The sequence below is a fragment of the Anabrus simplex genome, chromosome 2, assembly GCF_040414725.1.
Source record: "Anabrus simplex isolate iqAnaSimp1 chromosome 2, ASM4041472v1, whole genome shotgun sequence".
NCBI classification, from domain to species: domain Eukaryota; kingdom Metazoa; phylum Arthropoda; class Insecta; order Orthoptera; family Tettigoniidae; genus Anabrus; species Anabrus simplex.
In genome coordinates this window covers 870,090,649-870,111,131 of record NC_090266.1, presented here as the reverse complement: position 1 = coordinate 870,111,131, position 20,483 = coordinate 870,090,649, and the positions used below count along the sequence as shown (strand labels likewise).

At 37.2% G+C, this 20,483-nt stretch overlaps 1 protein-coding gene across 1 annotated transcript in view; it reads right to left on the bottom strand.

Annotated features, from left to right (window-relative positions):
- The window catches only part of pelo (protein pelota), a 156,761-nt gene that overhangs the window by 92,553 nt on the left and 43,725 nt on the right, over positions 1-20,483 (bottom strand). Inside the window, exon 5 of the mRNA XM_067141624.2 lies at positions 11,457-11,570. Coding sequence (XP_066997725.1) covers positions 11,457-11,570 — 114 coding nt within the window. The remainder of the gene's footprint in view (positions 1-11,456; positions 11,571-20,483) is intronic.

Sequence of the window (20,483 nt, the reverse complement as noted above, 5' to 3'; positions counted from 1 at the left end):
GGTAACATAATTTAGTAGTTATAAGGGATTTATTTAGTTATAAGCAAATTTTCTTTTGAATAAATGGCTGGCTGGCAATCTCCTGGATTTTAGTTTAAGTAAAAATATTAGTTGCAATGAGTATGGTCATTTGTGACCATATTAGATATGCTGGAATATAAAGTATTTTGGGCTAAGATTAGAATTTTATTCATGTCTTTAGTTAGGGATTTTGTAATGTTTTTGGTACTAGGGTAAACTGCCAGATTTCCTTTTAGTCTTTTAAATTGTCCTAAATTCTGAAATAGCACTTGCCAAGGGGGGTGGGGTTTTCCAGAACTATGGGAGGGGACCTCCCTAGGGAGTCTTGTTATTGTTACTGAAAAAACAAAAACCCACCTTTGAAGCTCAACTTTAAGTCTTCAATAGTTCAGGCCAGTGGCCTTATTTCTTCAGCTCCAAGTTTCTGCTTGTTTACATTCCAGTGACTGCAATACCACGGACTCTGTTCAACCTGGGGTATCTCTTTGGAGCCTGCAACGCACCTATTGGCCACTAATATCCGATAGTGGAATGGGAAGGTGTTTCTGATGGTGGCAGTAAGCAGTGCTGCACCAGCTACCTTCACCTATTATGGGCTAGTTCACTAAGCTGGTGAGCTGTGCTGAGGCTGCAAGAGAGCAATGGTGGGATTGCGATATGAATGGAGACGTCATCGGCCGCGGTCAGCGCCTTCGTTTGACAGCAATACCAACGTTCTACTTGTTTTTGCCTGTATCGACGTTCCTGAAGAGAACAAAGATAAAAATTTGTGGTTTGGTGCAATTGCGGCGTTGCGAGAATCTTCATATCTCTGTTTAAGCCTCCCTTTAATTTTTTTTAGATTTGTTATTTATCTTTTTTTGTCACACAGAGCTCCACTTTAGGAGCAGGAGAATGTAGTATGTGGTGGGATGGTGAACTGGAACTATGGGAAATATAATTTTAAAGTTTTTTTATTTAGCATGTCTGAAGGATTTCATTTTTGTTTGTACTATTTTGTATTCTGAGAAATGAAGAAATAAGAACTCTGGACTCTGCTGGAATTATTTTTACTGCAAGAAATATTAACTTAAGTATGTTTGTAATCATTTTTTAAAAAACATTAATTTAGGACAGCAAGGTATATGGAACTGTAAATGAACATTGCAAGATGCAAGAAGTATTCGGAAGTGATTGTTGTTTTCAAATTTTATGTAATTTGTCCAAATGTTGATTTGATGTTTGTAATGTGATTTGTATATCAAGATGTAATTTTGTATCATTTGAAAAATGTAAGGTGTTTAATTTTGAGGCACCCTATACCGCACGTGAGGTTGCCGATGTTGAAACCGGTGATGTAATTCCTTTCGCATCAGTAGGCCAGGAAATGACCATATATGGTCATGCAATTGTATTGGCGAACGGGAATCTAGTGGAACAGAGCCCTATTGGTGGATTGGGATTTGTCAATTTCCGGCCTTAGGCCACTTCACGTGCGGGATACAATCAGGCCGCGTCTATTCCATCTGACCATCCTCGAGTCCGGAGGTGCTCGAGGAGTTCCCCTTGGGAGCTCCAGTTTTACGCGGTAAGTACTATTTTCATGTTATTCTCAATGTTTTCTGATTTCGTTTGATTTAATTTAATTCCTTTGTATTTCGGTATTTTCTTGGTTAATGTAATTTTTAATTTTTTCTTTTTTAATTTAACGTGTCAGAGTTTGCCCTAGATTCCCGTAGGTTGTAATTTCAAATCTTTTACCTGCATTTTTAATTGACAAGCCTTGTATAAATCTGCATACGTTTAACTTGTGTTTTACTAAAGGATTTAAGTATCCTGATTATGTTTTCAACCTGTATCTGTCGTTGAGTCAAGCATCAGTTGCTATGTAATTTAACTTGCTTCCTGTAAACCTTCTGGTTAATTTTAATATAGTTGAGCTAGAGGGTGTTTCTTGTGAACCTTTTCTCCCCCATAATGCCATACCTTCCCGAAGACCTCATAGGGTTCCTGCACCTTCCACAAACCTTTCTTAGCTGTCATTATTAGGCCTATAAGTTCCCAGCGTAACATTTGATTTTGCATATTGATAGCTACGGTACCGTATCGTCTCGCTTTCAAGTTTTATGTGAAATATTCACCGCCACTGTGTTATTTTCCAATTTCCCTATCCATATTGTTAAGTGTCAATATTTTTTTTTTAATATTTCCTTTTTCATATTATTATTATTAATATGTGTAGGCGTAATTGTCTCGATTACGGTTACATTCAGGAAAAACAATAAGTAGGATAAAACAAACTCACATTAGATCTTCTGCCCCCACCATGTGATCATGGCGGTCTCCAAGATTCGTACCTCATTGCTGTACCTTTTGGAAGTCCTTTATGACATGTTACTCTTCAGCTCCCCTCCATGATTTAAGCTTCCATACTGGGATTGAAAAGGATTGCTCGTTGGTTGGTAGTCATTGAACTTCTATACACATCGAATCCAGGTGAAGCAAGATATGGACATCGTCGTGAAATCTTGCAGGTTATAATATGATGCTTTATTCCTGATGAACTCGTGCCACTTCACTTTTGCGAAACAATCACCTCGAACTTTAATTGACAAGCCTTGTATAATTCTGCATACGTTTAACTTGTGTTTTACTAAAGGATTAAAGTATCCTGATTATGTTTTCAACCTGTATCTGTCGTTGAGTCAAGCATCAGTTGCTATGTAATTTAACTTGCTTCCTGTAAACCTTCTGGTTAATTTTAATATAGTTGAGCTAGAGGGTGTTTCTTGTGAACCTTTTCTCCCCCATAATGCCATACCTTCCCAAAGACCTCATAGGGTTCCTGCACCTTCCACAAACCTTTCTTAGTTGTCATTATTAGGCCTATAAGTTCCCAGCGTAACATTTGATTTTGCATATTGATAGCTACGGTACCGTATCGTCTCGCTTTCAAGTTTTATGTGAAATATTCACCGCCACTGTGTTATTTTCCAATTTCCCTATCCATATTGTTAAGTGTCAATATTTTTTTTTACCATTTCCTTTTTCATATTATTATTATTAATATGTGTAGGCGTAATTGTCTCGATTACGGTTACATTCAGGAAAAACAATAAGTAGGATAAAACAAACTCACATTAGATCTTCTGCCCCCACCATGTGATCATATCGGTCTCCAAGGTTTGTACCTCATTGCTGTGCCTTTTGGAAGTCCTTTATGACATGTTACACTTCAGCTCCCCTCCATGATTTAAGCTTCCATACTGGGATTGAAAAGGATTGCTCGTTGGTTGGTAGTCATCGAACTCCTATACACATCGAATCCAGGTGAAGCAAAATATGGACATTGTCGTGAAATCTTGCAGGTTATAATATGATGCTTTATTCCTGATGAACTCGTGCCACTTAACTTTTGCGAAACAATCACCTCGAACTTGTTCAATATCTAACACCATGAGAAATATAAGGTGATTATAACTTTGTACTTTAACACAAGATAACCTCTTCGTTGAAATAATTATAATTATGCATTATAACTATGCATGTTTAAACACACAGTTCAACATGATGAACCACATAAAAGAAAACGTAACTCGATGATATGTCAGTGATTGACGTGCAGATGTCACACTTTGTAGACTGAATGCACATAAAAGAAAATGTAACTTGACCATAATATGTCAAGGATTAATGCACACACATCATAGTTAGTAAAACACAAGAGTATGGTCTTTTTAACAAAATCACTGAATATTTACACCAATTTTTGTGTTACTTCTCTGCATTTGGCAGTCCATTCCAAAGTAACTCACATTTATGTTCCAAGATGTCCTATCCGAATGTGCGTGGACTTCTACTGTCATACTCCACAATCACTGTTCAATTTATCCATTTAACAAATGCTTCAACACATTTATACATTAGTGAGTGTTTGCATGCTCGCATTAGTGTGGGTAACTGTTTAAAATCCAAGTGCCCAATTCCACGTGGTATAAACTACTATCTCGAACAAATTCAAGTTCATGTACACATGTTTAAATTTATCTAACTTCATTTCGACAACCTTCTCGAGGTTTCGAATAACTAAAAACGCACAGACACTTCGTGTTGTAAAGACGATGTTCCGTAAAGTAACCTTCGCGACTTCGAATGATTGATAATGCACAAATACTTCGCCGTTGTAAAGGCGGTGTTCTGTAATGTTAAGAGAATAACTGACCCTGTACAGGCACTTCTTGTCGTATAGACGGCGTTCCGTAGTGAAGACAGAACAACTGACAATGTACAGATTCTTCGTGTTGTACAAACTATGTTCCACCATACTGAAAAGAGAACAAAGTTCTTCTCAGCGTCCATTTTATTCCCTCCATGTTCTCCAAAGACGTCTGGCGGAAAGATGTACCACTTCCGAGTCCGAGTATCACCATGCGGTCTAAAGAACATATCGTGAAGATGGCACATATGCGCCTGGGAAACATTTGGATGGACTCATACCATTCAGGGTACACTAATGAAAGAATCCAAAGCAAAAGGAAAATTCACAGTCTTCACGTTCAATAGCAATATATATCAAATCACTAATGTCCTTAAAAAAACAGAATATAAAAATATACTTTAGAACCAGTAATACTAACATGGGAATTATCTTCAATTCACACACGGTAAATAATAGTAATACATGAATTAAATCTGGTATTTACAAACTTGAATGCCAGGCATGTGAGTCAACATATGTAGTAAAGACAGGTAAAAACTTTTTAACAAGATATACTGAGCAATGAAATGCTATTAAATACAACCACTGTTACACTACAACAAATCAAGACTTTAGAATTCTACAACTGGAACAAAAAGGTCTATTGCTTAATGTTTTAGAGAACATATACATTAATATCAACCAATAAAAGAAGCCGGCAGGTAATTTAAATGAGATAAATGAAAAAAGAAACATACTGTGGGGAAAAATTTATTCCAATTATCTGTGAACAAAATCACAATTACAATAAGCCCTGCCCACAGCGCACAAGTTCAGGAGCTTCCTCCACACTCCCTCAGGCCACGCCCTCCCCCTCCGCACCACCTCCTTCCAGTAGCACTGCAGGCACCTCTCACTGTAAGAGCACGGCAGTCCAGAAAGAAACTCCACAAGTAGTGAACGCATGGCAGTCAAGTGGGCAACAGAACCAAAGTTAAAGCAGTTAACTGAGACATCTAGCTTTTTGTTTACATTTATTTCTGAGTAATTTTTAATTCCATTACAGATTATAGTTATTGATGCTTCCTCTCAGGAGAGCACATCTGTACTTGAGACCTCCGACCAAATACATATGGACGGAAAATATTCGAGCTTTTACCCATTGTGAAGGGAACACACAAGATAACATGCCCATCTGTACCTTCCATTTTACTTTATCACAAACTTTTAGCAATACTTTAATGTATATTCCATAATTTTAATCTCAATGTCATTATACGAGGGGGGACTAAAAAAAAAGGAATTATTTTTTAAAAGCTATATTTTCAATCTTTTTTCACAAAACAACCTTATCCCCCTTCAAAATTCTCTCCATTACAACTAATACATTTGTCCCACCGGTGCTTACACTGTTCGAAACATATTTGTGGTCATCTTTAGAAATGGCTGACAGCTCTTCCCTAGTTTTTTCTTGACCTCTTCAACGTTGTCAAATCGGTGTCCTTTCATGCCCCTTCACGTGCGTGGAAATAAGAAAAAGTCGCGTGGAGCCAGGTCAGGTGAGTTAGGGGCATTGGGGCAGCAGAACCATGCCATTTTTAGCCAAAAACTGTCTTAACAGAGATGGCTGTGTGCGCAGGTGCGTTGTCGTGGTGAAAGAACAAGTCTCCTGTCTGCCACAAACTGGGTCTTTTTTTTTAAGTTCCAGCAGCATTTTTACCGAGTAGAAAACAAAATGTCACAGCTGCACATTGTTCACTTACACTTGCCATCATAAAAAACGAAACAAGAACAAAACGGCGCTAGCACATACAATCACTGCAGATGAACAGAACAAGCCAGGTCAACAACACAGGCAGCACTGAACTGGCAATGAGTTGCGCTATACACGCCTAACTGCAGAAATGCGTACTACACAAGCTTCGCCCACAGCAAAGTTATTCCGGCTATTTTTGGGTACCCCTTTTTAATTAAAGGTGTTTTACTGCAGATGAATCTTAGCGAGCTGAAACATATCTAATTAATACTCATGTTACAAGATGATACTAATGTACTGACTTAGGTGAATAATAAATACTGTTTTGGTATCAATGTAAGAGTTATCCTGACAATACGGATAAAAATGAAGTTTATAATCTGTGATAACAATATAGGAAGATCAATTTCGATCAACATTTCACACACTCTACTGGACACACATACCAGAAATTTGAGATCATAATCCACACAAGGTTTCTGATGGGTCATGTAGCTGATGACACGTATCCCTCTCGTAAATAAGATCTCTTAGTGAGGAACTTATTTTACTTCTACCAAGCAGATCACAACATAATTCACACTTAATCTTCTTCTGGACTTGCTGAACTATAAAACCTCTGATGAATGACACCGTTGCTTGCTTCATCATAATGAAACCAATGAAACCAAGACCTAAAAATTTACCCAAGGATTATTGCATGGAAATTGTAATTAGCTCATCAAAATTCGTTCAGGATGTACAACAATCAAGTGTATACCTAAAGTTACTTGAGGGTTCTTTAAGGTTGTTTAAAATATTCTTCACTTAATGCGGAACTGCAGCCTACTTCAATTCCTTTCCAGTTGATCTTGCCTGGATATGGTCTTATCTGTATTTTTCCCCTTCCTTCTTTGTGAATGAGTTTCCATTAAAAAGAAGTCTGTTTCCAGTTTTCAATCCGTGTTGAATACAACTGCTTTACAATTCAATATGTCATTACTTCCTGATGTGCTGTAATTTACTGAAAATTTTTCAATGTAGTCACTGTTAAATGCCCTTGTAAGGACAGAATGAAACCCAGAAGATACTTAATACACTGAAGTGTTGAAGTACTAGTCAGTAGAAAGGCTTCAGAAGTACCTTTATGAAGAGATGAGAGAGAAAAAGATCTTCTAGGTCATCGGAGACACCAGAAATTATATTTTCCAACCATAATAGCCTCTTTTGTCCGTGATGAATTGCATTTCCTCTTGTTTTGATGGATATTAGAACTATTCACACCATGAATATCAAACAACATTTTTTATTACTTTCAGAAAAGTTATAGTCACATTACAAAGCAGTTACGAACTCTGTAGAAAATACCTCTTTCACAGTTTTCAAATTCATTTTTCGAAGTTGGATAGTGAAACACGTTTCCGAGTTGAAAATGGAAAGGGCTTACCAATTTCCTTGGACGGCATTTCATACAATTTGACGACATTCTTCAGTTACCGGTACAGCAGAAGTCCGCTATAGTGAGTATGACATAATGAGAACCCCATTATAACGGCAGGTTTTGTCCGTCCCTTCAAAATTCCTATATTAAACTGTGTATTATACTTCAGTTACAGCAAGAGCCCTATCACTGATGCAACCCTTATTATGAGCGATTAAGCATGCGCAATATTTTCTGTTTTACATGTAACTAATCTCATGATTAGACCCTGGATTTGTATTGAAAAGGTGGATTAAAATAATCACTATATTGTAAGCATTTATATTTTCTGTTACCAATATGTATGCATCCGGCAATTATATTGCATGCGATGATTATCTCCGGTACAGTTTCCTTGCTATGTCCACCAGAAAGCTCTCTCGTAGACATTCAAAGGTGATGTCGGAGTTGATTAGTAATACCCTTCGACTGCTGTTCCGTAAAGAAAAATGGAAATGAATGAGAAGAACATGCTTTCGTAATAAAATGAGTAAATAAAGTGTCTGATAGCAGCTGTTAACTCATTAAAAATGAAGGCTGAAATAAATGATCGCTTAATTTCAATGCAAAATACTGCAATTAAATAAGAATGGGATACACCTTAAGATATGGCAGAGTGAATCATCTGTATATTTTTTTTTTGCTAGCGGCTTTACGTCGCACCGACACAGATAGGTCTTATGGCGACGATGGGATAGGAAAGGTCTAGGAGTTGGAAGGAAGCGGCCGTGGCCTTTATTAAGGTACAGCCCCAGCATTTGCCTGGTGTGAAAATGGGAAACCACGGAAAACCATCTTCAGGGCTGCCGATAGTGGGATTCGAACCTACTATCTCCCGGATGCAAGCTCACAGCCGCGCGCCTCTACGCGCACGGCCAACTCGCCCGGTGAATCATCTGTATAAAAATCAGTCTGCAGTGATAAGAATCGAGGGCTTTGAAAAAGAAGCAGCAATCCAGAAAGGAGTGAGGCAAAGCTGCAGTTTGTCCCCCCTCCTTTTCAATGTTTACACAGTCCAGGCAGTAAAGGAAATCAAAGAGGAATTTGGAAAGGGAAGCACAATCCAACGAGAAGAAATTCAAACCTTGAGATTTGCCGATAATATTATTTTATCTGAGACTGCAGAAGATCTCGAGAAGCTGCTGAATGGTATGGACAAAGTCTTAGGTAAGGAGTACAAGATGAAAATAAATAAGTCCAAAACAAAACAAAAGTAATGGAGTGCAGTCGAATGAAGAGACAGGTGATGCAGGAAATATTAGATTAGGAAATGAAGTCTTAAAGGAAGTAAATGAATACTGTTACTTGGGTAGTAAAATAACTAACGATGGGAGAAGTAAGGAGGACATAAAATGCAGACTAGCACAAGCAAGAAAGAGCTTTCTTAAGAAAAGAAATTTGCTCACTTCAAACATTGATATAGGAATTAGAAAGATGTTTTTGAAGACTTTTGTGTGGAGCGTGACATTGTATGGAAGTGAAACATGGATGATAACTAGCTCAGAAAGAAAGAGAATAGAAGCTTTTGAAATGTGGTGTTACAGAAGAATGCTGAAGGTGAGATGGATAGATCGAATCACGAATGAAGAGATAATGAATTGAACTGGTGAGAGGAGATCGATTTGGCTAAATTTCATGAGAAGAAGAGAGAGAATGATAGGACACATCTTAAGACACCCAGGACTTGTTCAGTTGTTTTTGAAGAAACTGTAGGTGGTAAGAACGGTAGGGGTAGACCAAGGTATGAAAATGACAAGCAGATTAGAGCAGATGTAGGATGCAATAGTTACGTAGAAATGAAAAGGTTAGCACAGGATAGGGTGGCACGGAGGGCTACATCAAATCAGTGTATGGACTGATGACTCAAAGAACACCACATCATATTATAACTGTTGTTTGATTGACAATTCATCAACAATTAAAGCACATTTTTTCAATGCCATTCATTCATTCATTCATTCAGATTCTAATGAAAGTCTTGCATTAACAAGATGCATCATGCCCATCTCATGAGATGCATCTCAAATGTAGCAAGAAAGTGTACTCCTCGATGGCAATTTAAACAAATTATTCCTAGCATAAATGTACCTTCTCTGAGAAACTGAATTACCGTATCACACAGTGCTTTTTTTTTGCAATTTTTACCATCCAAGTGATTTTTTGCCGTAATTTACAAGTTACTCTAAACTAATTAACATTTTGTGCTTGTAGGGTCACATTTATTATTAAGAATACTTTTCAGAGATGCATGATACTCAATCATATTGCTGCATTTACCTCTACTGGTATTCCAATTCCATTTCTAGTTTATTTTCGTGTTGGCACGCCATGGGTTTAAACAAAGAAAGGTGCTTTCTGGTTCAAATACAAAGGATGGAACTTAAACAGTGGCAACTATTTATTTACAACAGATACAAAAGACTTACACGTTAGCAACCTTTACTGTCCTTCAATGTATTCACCAGCGTTGAGTATAACCCGTTACTAGCGATGTGGATGTCGTAGTACACCTTTAGCAGAGCCTGTTCTGTTGATGGTGTGAATGGAGCGGTCTACTGCCTGTCAAATCTCTACAACAGTTCTGAAGCGGATGTGAGCTCACAAATCGTGTGGTTTCGATCACTGTCCAGTAACATGGCAAGACCATGCACTTCTTCTTCACTGACGCTCGTAGGACGACCTGCCCGATGAATGTCCGCCACAGTTTGCCGACCATTGTTGGAGGCTTTTACCGAAAGTGCCACTGTCCTGTAAGGCAATGCAGATTCCCCGCAAGCCTCTTGAAGACCTTGATGACACTGTCGTGCTGTACGACCTCTGACACATTCAATCTTGATCCAACTCCACTGTTCCTGTTTGGAAAACATAGTGACGTTACGTTAGACCACTAGCTCACACGTGACTGTGTTTCGTTTGTGAGCATCCAGGTGATGTGGGAAGGGCGAGTCCATTTGCTCTGAGGTAAGGTAGGTATGTAACCAACGCGTGCTATCAGCGACAATATTAGATTCCGTTGCATAGTGTCTCCAAAGCAGTGTTGCCACTATTTAAGTTCCAACCCTCGTAAATTAATTTTCATCACAGTTTTCCATGTGAACTTCAACAGACTTGCTAACGTTATGTCTCAGCTCAATCATCTGCCCATCACTTGATATTTCAGAAGATTTTAATTCTACTGTTTCAGCAGTAAAATACCAGTTTCGCTGGAATATCGAATGTTTTATCATCTCTCTTTATTTTCTTTCCATAGTTATCATCATATTTAGTTATTTTTCTTTGTTCAGGAGGATTTTGCTAAGGAACTCTGTGGATGGGAATAATCTTGAAATATTCTTAGAAAAGCATTGTTTTTCAACTTAATTTTCAGTCTGGGATGAAAGTCAGATTCATGAAAATTCCTTCTGCATACATGAGAAGTTCTTGATTACAAATTAGGCACAAAATTATCGCTAGAAATTACATAAAACCATTTCTGCCTGAGGTCGCAATCACATGGGAATTCGTGGAATGAAATCCCTTCAGTTTTCCCGCTCTTACTTTTGCAGTATGGGATGCGAAAATGTATCATTTTGATTGTTGATCAGCTACAACAATTAAAAATTATGACTAACATCAAGAGTAGTCAATGCGGACTGATTAAAACAAGCTGCTGTGAGGATCAAAATTCTTTTTACTTTTTGCTTTACGTCACACTGACACAGATAGGACTTATGGTGATGATGGGATAGGAAAGGCCTACAAGTGGGAAGGAAACGGCCATTGCCTAACTAAGGTACAGCCTCAGCATTTGCCTGGTGTGAAAATGGAAAACCATGGAAAAACATCTTCAGAGCAGGCAACAGTTGGGTCAAACCCACCATCTCCCGAATGCAAGCTCACAGCTGCGTCCCCCTAACCACACCGCCAACTTGCTCATTGCGAGAGTAAACCTACTAATGATCCTTGTGGAAAGAAAGCAGTTAGGGTGTGTTCACTGAACAGCACAGGGAATAAGGCTAGTGGGAAGGCAGAGAGCATAGTAGATGGGGATTGTTTAAACATACCTGAGCAGGGTCACAAGCTTGATCAACACGTTCCAGAGACACCGAGTCCCATTCAGTTTTGGTAAGCGTAAATTTCCTATTTACCTCTAAATCAAGAGTGTGATAAGCTCCCATCTGTAAAAAGAACACGTTATAATTACAAATACAATAAATTTTCATTATCCATGAATGACTTCTGCCACAGAACTACACAAATATTTGAAAGGAGGGTTTCAATGTATGGGTTAGAAAGAGAGCAAAACAATGTGACAAAGTAATGAGTAGGTATCCATACAATCTGGAGGCTAAAGGGAATATGGAATGCTAATGGGCTTTCAGTGTTAATATGTAATTAGCCACTGCAAGCTCATTCTTCAAGAATAAGCGTATTCATTGCAAGACGCAGTTTGGTAGATCGAGACTGATTATAGACAGACCATAGCATATTATTAGAGTTCATACTTTAAAAACAACAATTTAAGATATATATATATATATCTCTCGCTCGCATGGATTTAGTAATTTGATAAAAGTAATCGTTCCTCGGTACGGTACTAAGACATTATCTGGAAATCCCCTAAAGTATAAAAACTCACCAAAAAATTAGGTTTCATTTACCCCAGAAAATCTTTGCAAACCACGTTTGTGGTATTGCCTTTGGCCGCTAAGATGACCATGCAACGTAGAATTGTACATGTGAGAAACAGTCGTCCCTCAAGTCCAAAACAAACAAACAAACAAACAAACAAAACATGTTTCTTTGTTTTAAAACGAGATTCCACATATCTTATTTAGATGTCTGTAATATCTTCAGTTTTTGAGATATCAGTATTCTAATCAAAAGAATTCAACCCCATTTTTCAGTCCTTTTTATCGCCCCTCAAGTGGTTTTTCAGAAAACAAATAATACGTTCATTTTTAAAAGAGATTAAAAATACCTCTTTTCACGCTTGTAACATCTTTAGTTTTTGAGTTATAAGTATCCTAATACAAAGAATTCAACTAATTTTTCAATTCTTTCAACCCCCCCCCCCCCCCTTAACCCTCCGTCGGTCGCGCTCTAATTTCGACACGATAAGTCGCGCGGCATCTAGGAGGCGCCATTATGTTATTAGTTTTAAAAATACATTTCCTGTAGACATGTTTCTATATAATTGAGTTAAATAATGTTGACATTCCTTTTAATCTTATTTCCATTGTTAACAGCAACAATAAAGTCCTGCAGGTTGTTCTATCTCGTTTCAAATATTACAAGAATGCTCAGTGCCATATCTCTTAGGTAGTATTTATTTCACACACAATAATATACTCAACAATAAGAACTATGGCATGATATACCGTAACCTTGTTCACAGAAATTGAAGTAGGTAATAATAATAATGTTAAAACAGAAAAGTATGCAATGTAGTACAGAACTATAGAAAAAAAATACAGAATGAACTGTTCATCTTTCCTTTTATTTTCTCAAGTCCAGATTTTCGAAGCATTCATTACAAATCATTCTTCCGTGTTCCAGGCAGAAATGTTTCTTACACTTCCTGCAGCTGTGCCTTGTCATTCTAGTGATCCTCTTCGGTTTAGCGAGCTTGCAAGTGTCACATGATTTCTTTTCAGCAAATGGAGGAAGGGTAGTTTCAGTGGCTATTGCTTCTTTGTCTTGCTCTGCAGGTCAGTACTTTTCAAGTTGGAAACACAGTGTCGAATGGAGTCCTGTTGGAATCATGCTCCTTCGCCTAATCTCTTCTGACACCAACTGCTCAGATAGTGTTCTCAGAAACAGTATCCTCCTACAGACATTCATTCCATTCCCAATAGCCACCACTTGAGCATTTATGCCAGCTACATTCAACATAGCAAAGGAAATAACTAGTGGCCAACGTGTGGTATTTCAGGCTACGTTGTAACTCCCACACATTTTGTCCACGACATCTACTCCACCCTTTGTCCCATTGTAGCATGTCATAATTATAGGTTAGGCATTTTCTCCAGTTTCATCATCAATTGAGTCGTCATCTAAATGATGACTGGAAATGAGCAGGGCAATTCTGTTTTTCTTAGGAACATAGGAGACTAAAGTGGCATATTCATTGAAACCAAACATTGATGACCTGACTGTCCTTTGTATCATATTCGTAAGCTCAGCTGGCAGACATCTTTTATTCTTTCTAATTGTGCCGACATAAGATAATCTCTTCTTCTTCAAGTCAACTATCAAGTCAAAGTCTGTGAACCAATTATCGGCCATAATATTACGACCTGTATTATAGATAGGCTGTGCCAACCACTTAAGGGGAGGTGTTAGCCCCTATACTAACAATGTTAAATTGCAATGCTTTGTGACCCGTTTTCTCTGGAACCGTTAGCCCCACAAATATCAAATTTGGTATGCTGTTATGGTGATACCTTGTATGTACACTGAGTTTGTTTCAGGAAGTAATTACTGAATATGAAATTTTAAGGGATATTTTTCTGTAGTACGCAATTTTAGTACATTTTTCATCAAAAATGTATCTGTAAAATCCGTACAACTGCAAGATGGGAGTTAGGAGTAACTCAATAGATTTATCATTAGTATCACTATGTAATAGCAAAAATTCATTTTTCTACGATGAGAAGTTTCTGAAAAAAAAAAAAAAAAGGGTCATTTATACAAAAAAAATTAGTTTAAAAAAAATGAACTTAAAGTTTCAACATATATCAGCGCATCTCTGGAGCATACTCCGGGTTATCATCATCATCATCCTCAGTCTTTATAAATTTCCTCTTGTGCTTCCTAGCTTCCTTAATAAAGTCTTTGATATCCTTATAAGCTCTTTTAACTCTAAAATTATCAATTTCTTTAAGCGCTCTCATAGTGTTTTTACCGGGTTCAACGTTTAAATGTTTCAAAACACATATCCTTCCAAAATTACCATCATTAAAGGTCAATACAGCAACAGATACACCTGTGCACAGAGTTTCCAAGCCAATAAACACATTCTTAGAGATTAGAGTCCAAACATCTTGCCGTGCAAACATTTTTTTTTTAGCAAATTTGGATCAGTAAGAGCTGATTGCATTATTCAACAAATCCAATGATACAACAATATATACATTGTGTAAATCATCTTCATCTTCATACGAGTTCTCAAATGATAATAGTTTACGTCTATAAGCACTTCCAATGGATTTGGGAGTTGTGTTTCTAATATGATCAGATGTATGCTCTAACCTCACATTTTCAAGTGGACTTCTATTATTGCACAAGACAACATTTATTTTCCCTCTAACACCTTTCCTCTTCTTGAAAATACCCTTTGGTTTTGTCATTTGAAGTAAGCACGAAACACACGATATGAAAAAATAAGAATGTGAAACAACGATACCACCAAAAAAATTGTCACAGTTAAACAAAGGAAAAAAATAAATAGTGATGTCCGCATGTCTACTAGATAACTTACAGAGTAGCCAACGTGTATTACACCGAAAATAAAATGTCTCAACTTGAAAACATGAAGCATTTCATAATTATATAAGATAACTGAGGAGTGAAAGAAAAAGGGGGTGTGGCACCTAATGCAGCATGCTTAGTAAACGTCTATTTAAACAACTAGGAGAGTCGTTAGACGTAAAATTTTGCTTTGGACACGTGAGGTTAGAATGAACACACAACACACAAATTTTGTTTTTTGATTTTTTTCACCCAATTGGGCTAACACCTCCCCTTAACAACATCTGATGGTAGTACTGATATGAAACAGCTGTTTCCCTGGGTAAATTTCCAAATTATGACAATAGAAAGGTTTTGCATCCACAAGGGCTTATATTTTTATCTCGTATTTGGCTGGTTTTGATGCAATATACTGTTCAAACCGGCATCTTCCACGTAAGGCTTCAAGCTTTTCGTCTACTGTTACAAACGCGCCAAGGGAATAGTTCTTCTTACAGTTGTCAACAAATTATTAAAATAGTTCCCGGATAGCTGCCAAGTTGTGTAACTTCTTACGCTCCTCTTGTAATCCTGTTGTCAAAACGAAAGCAACGAAGCAAAAATTTAAAACACCTCAAATTCATAACAAGACGGAATTTTTCCACTCCATTGCCGTCCGTGCCCCGTAAGTCCTGCAGCATTATTTTATTTGCATGTAAAATACCAGCCAAAAAAAGTCCTAAGAATGCCTTTATTTCAATAATATCAGTCACTTTCGCATCTCTTTCCCTTTGAAAATGTCCTTTTACATGTTCTATCTACTGATTTGTATATCAAACGACATTATATAACATTTTGTCAGTTATAAACAATTTCCAACATTCACTTTCATTTCTCACGTGACATGCATCACCAATAACTCCTGGAAGTTTGGTGACCAAATTATGTGGGGGCGTTTTCTTCCTACGATTAGATTCAAGGTGCTTATCCCATTTTGTGTTTCCATCCTTCCCTGCATAAAACAGGATGTCCCTGAGAAGAGGTTCATCCTCCGCTCCACTTTCCTCAGTATCGCAGTTGTCTCCTCTGCTCTCAGGCGGAAGATCTTCAGCGTCAGTATCACTGCCCTCTTCATTCTGGTGCTCTTCTTCAAAATTATCATCAGTAAGTAAACTGTACATTAATTTAAAGTCACTAGGATTGTTCAAATCAAAAAACTGATGGTTACCGGCCATACAAAAAACACGGAAGGTTTAGGTCACGTAGCATCCGGTAGGCACCAATGTTCAGTATCCTAATACTAATGTTATCAACAATGACAACTTCTCAACTGTATTGTAAGGCACTGGGAGCTATGAAGATACTGTGAGTGCAGGTTCACGAGATGCATGTGCTGTGAAGTAGGGCGCGAAAAACTAGCGCTGGCGCCTTCTGGATCTGGTGCAACCGAAGGAGGGTTAAGTGGATTTTCCAAAAACCAAAATTACGTATTTCTTTATTTTTAAAGGAGACTCTAAATATCAATTTTCATGTCTGTAAGACCTTCAGTTTTTGAGATATCAGTATCCTAACAAAAAGAATTCAACACCCTTTTCAGTCCTTTTTACCTCCCCCCCCCATTAAGTGGTTTTCACGAAAACAAAAAATACAAGTTTATTTTTTTTAAACAGAGATTAAACATACCAATATTCATCTCTGTCACATGTTAAGTTTTTGAGATGTATTGTAGATATGCTCATTTTAAACATTTACCCCCCTTTTCACTTCCCTTTGAATGGATTTTCCTAAAACAAATTATCTGTGTATCTTTTCTTTCACAGGAGATTCCAAATATCAATTTTCGTGTCTGTAACATGTTACGTTTCTGAGATGTACACTGTAGATATAGTCACCTTAATGATTCAACCCCTTTGTCACTCCTGTTAACCTCCCATTAATTGGATTTTCCAAAAACAAAACAAAAAATAATATGCATTTCTTTATATTTAAAAGAGATTCCAAAAATAAATTTTTACGTCTGTAAATGTTTAAGTTTTTGAGATACGGATATACTCATTTAAACAATTCAACCCCCTTTTCACCCCCTTAGCGATGGAATATACAAAAATCCTCCCTCAGTGAGCACCTACACTCTAATATAAATGTACCCCCAAAATTTAATTTCTTTATGTCCAGTAGTTTTGGCTCGGCAATGATGAATCAGTCATTTTTTTTTTTTTTTGTTATTTGCTTTACGTCGCACCGACACAGATATGTCTTACGGCGACGATGGGATAGAAAAGGCCTAGGAATGGGAAGGAAGCGGCCGTGGCCTTAATTAAGGTACAGCCCCAGCATTTGCCTGGTGTGAAAATGGGAAACCACGGAAAACCATCTTCAGGGCTGCCGACAGTGGGGCTCGAACCCACTATCTCCCGATGAATCAGTCAGTCAGGACATGTTATTTTATATATAGATGATACGAGTAAAGAACTGGAATCATAGATAAAGCCGTTTGCAGACTATTTTATACTGTATAGAATAATAGGCAAGTTAAAGGATTGTGAGCGACTGCAGAAAGACCGCCACAATGTTATAAGATAGAGAGCAAACAATTTTATCATGGTAAATGGGTTGAAAGGTCAGGTTGTAAGTTTCACCAAGGGGAAACCTCTCAGTTTGAATTACTGTGTTGCTGGGCTACCTAATGGGGATCACTATGTAAGTACTTAGGTATTAACATACGGAAAGATCCTCTTTATTGGAGTAATTGGGGTAATCACTTTAACAAGGTTGTAAATGAAGGTTACAGATATCTTCATACGGTTATATCTGGATTGTAAAAAGGATGTAAAGGAGAGGGCATATTAAGTCTTTGGTAAGATCCCAATTGGAGTACGGGACCATCACCAGGATTACCTGATTCGAGAAATGGAACAGATCCAAAGGAAAGTGGCACGATTTATTCTGGGTGATTTCCGACAAAAGAGTAGTGTTAGGAATATGTTGGAAATTTTGGGCTGGGAAGACTTGGAAGTAAGAAGATGAACAGCCTGACTATGCATTATGTTCCAACCTGTCAGCAAAGAGATGGCGTGGAATGACATTAGTAGACGAATAAGCTTAAGCACAGCTTTTAAAAATAGCGAAGATCAGAACAAGAGGAAGATCGTGTGAGAAAAAATTGGGGCAAATATTAATTTACAGGATGAGGAGTAAGGGATTGGAATAAAATAGCAACAAAAATTTTTGATACATTTCCAAAGTCTTTGAAATCATTTAAGAAAAACCTAGGTAAACAACTGATAAGGACTCTGCCACCAGGGCAACAGCACTCACTAAATACAGATCATTGCTGATTGATTATAGCAGCAAACATTCCTTTTCAAACTTTACCAAACACCAATTTCAGAAATTTCCTGCAAAATACTCCACCAATCAATCCCATCAGAATCGTCACTTCAAAAAACATATTTGGAACCTGCCTACGAAGAAGCTTTCTCCAAGATTAAAGACTATCTTGGAGATTCTTATTTATGGACGTCTGACGATATAACAATAGTCATTCTTGGGCGATATGTAGCCAAATTAATCTTTGGGAAGTTTAATTCTGATCTGTCTTTCAGAGCTTATATAATATATAACAAGCCATGACTAAAACTACACTAAATCTAACCAGGACACATTGGCGCATTTTGTGAATAGTGGTCCAAAGATTATTCATTAACCCTAATGGAGATTAAGTGCTAACACACTTGCTACTACCTTGGGTAATTTTTTTTTTTGTGTTTTTTGTTAAGGAAGCCATATTTTCCACTGTCGACTTAATGATGTCACTTTAAGGCTTTTTGGTCTAACAAAAACACTAGTTATAACACACAACACTGTAACATACACCCACATGTAAAAAAATATACACACTATTAAACAAAGACTGACATGTTTGGTCTAGAAGAACATCCTCAGATTCTATCAAATAATTTTAAAATCATGCGTAATAAGTACAATATTGTTTACATTGCATAAACTTGTCAATGATTGAGAGTTGGTGATATTATGAACAAGTGATAACAAATGATTGTAGTAATATTCAACTGTCACCTTATTAACTTAATAGAAATATTCCTGTACTTACCTAAGCTGCTAAAGAGTAGTCCGTTGTTTTCAATCACTGCTTCTGGACTGTGGTCGTGATGTTGAGTAGCTAAGCAGAGGGTTGAGTGGAAAGTTTCTGGGGACGTTGAACCCTGTTTTGTGGAGAGGGGAGGGGAAGTAGGGGAGTATTGTAGATACTGCCTTCTGTCGATTGGAGATGGTTATGTTGCTATTTTATGTATTAGGGAGTAATGCAAGCTAATGATTTGATTAAATAAAAGTATGGAATTGAATGAGAGATTATCTTGTAAGATGTTATTTTAGCAATAAATAATACCCTAAAAAACTGTTGCAAGTGGCAAAAGATGGTGCATAAATTCAGAGAATTTACTACAAATAAAAATATCCTAACTAACATTCTAGGCATTTAAGTCAGAGATTTCCTTCTCTAAGATTCATCAAGTACTAATACAAAAAATGTAAATGTTGTATAGATGTTAAGAAGGGCGTAGAGGGGGGGATTGCTCCTTTAATATTCAATGATTTACTTTTATTTTCAATGTGCAAAAGTTTTAAATCTGTGTTGATGTCTGTGAAATGGTGCAAACTGTCATGCAAGTGCTTTCCAGAAGCTGAATGCTGATTGTATCTGATCATCATTTTGTGCCCTTTGTACCGTGTGGAAATTACGTCTTGCTTGGTCTATGTACAGCATATGGCATTGAAGTTAGGTTCTTGGCAATTTGAGTTCATAAACTCCTGATTTGGAGAAGAGGTTTTTTTTTTTGTTTAGGTTGCATTTTTGCTTATGTGTCCTTGCAGTGTGCTGTTCATTCTAAAGACTACGTTTAGACTTTGTTTCTTGAAAATGTTAGCTATTTTGTTATGTGTTCTTGTTAACGTAGTTGAGGATAGTGTAATTTTCTCTTCCATGTGTGTTTTTTTTGGGTGCTTTTCTTTTATTTACTAGTTTTTCTACTGTGCCTGGATGGCGTTGCTTTTCTTTCGTGATTTGTTTTTATTTGTATCACTTCACTGAAATCTGTTGTGTTCACTGGTATGGAAATAGCTCAGTGTATCATTGTATTCAGTCCTGCTACTTCGTGTGTGTATGGGTGGTTCGATTCGTTGGCAATGAAGTGTCATACGTGAGTGGAATTTCTGAATCTTCTGTATGACAGGTTTTCATTATTCCTACTTATTGTGATGTCTAGAAAGTATATTTTCTTATTAGTTTCTGGTTCCATTGTGAATTTGATTGACTTGTGTAAGGAATTCAGTGTGTTCAATAACTGTTGTGCATTTGTGACATCATATAGGCCTAAACATATTAGCATTAAGCTCCAATGTAAGATTCCTTTGTAATGCTGGCTGGTTAAGAAACTGTTCTCAAATTTGAAGAAAATGTTTGTTATTGTGGTTGATAACAGTGAGCCTATGGTTAAACCTTACCTCTGGCAACATATTGTCATTGAATTTAAAACCGTTTCTGTTTAATGTTATTCTAAGGTGGTCATTTCTGTTTAATGTTATTCTAAGGTGGTCAGTTATTTTGTCAGTTTCTT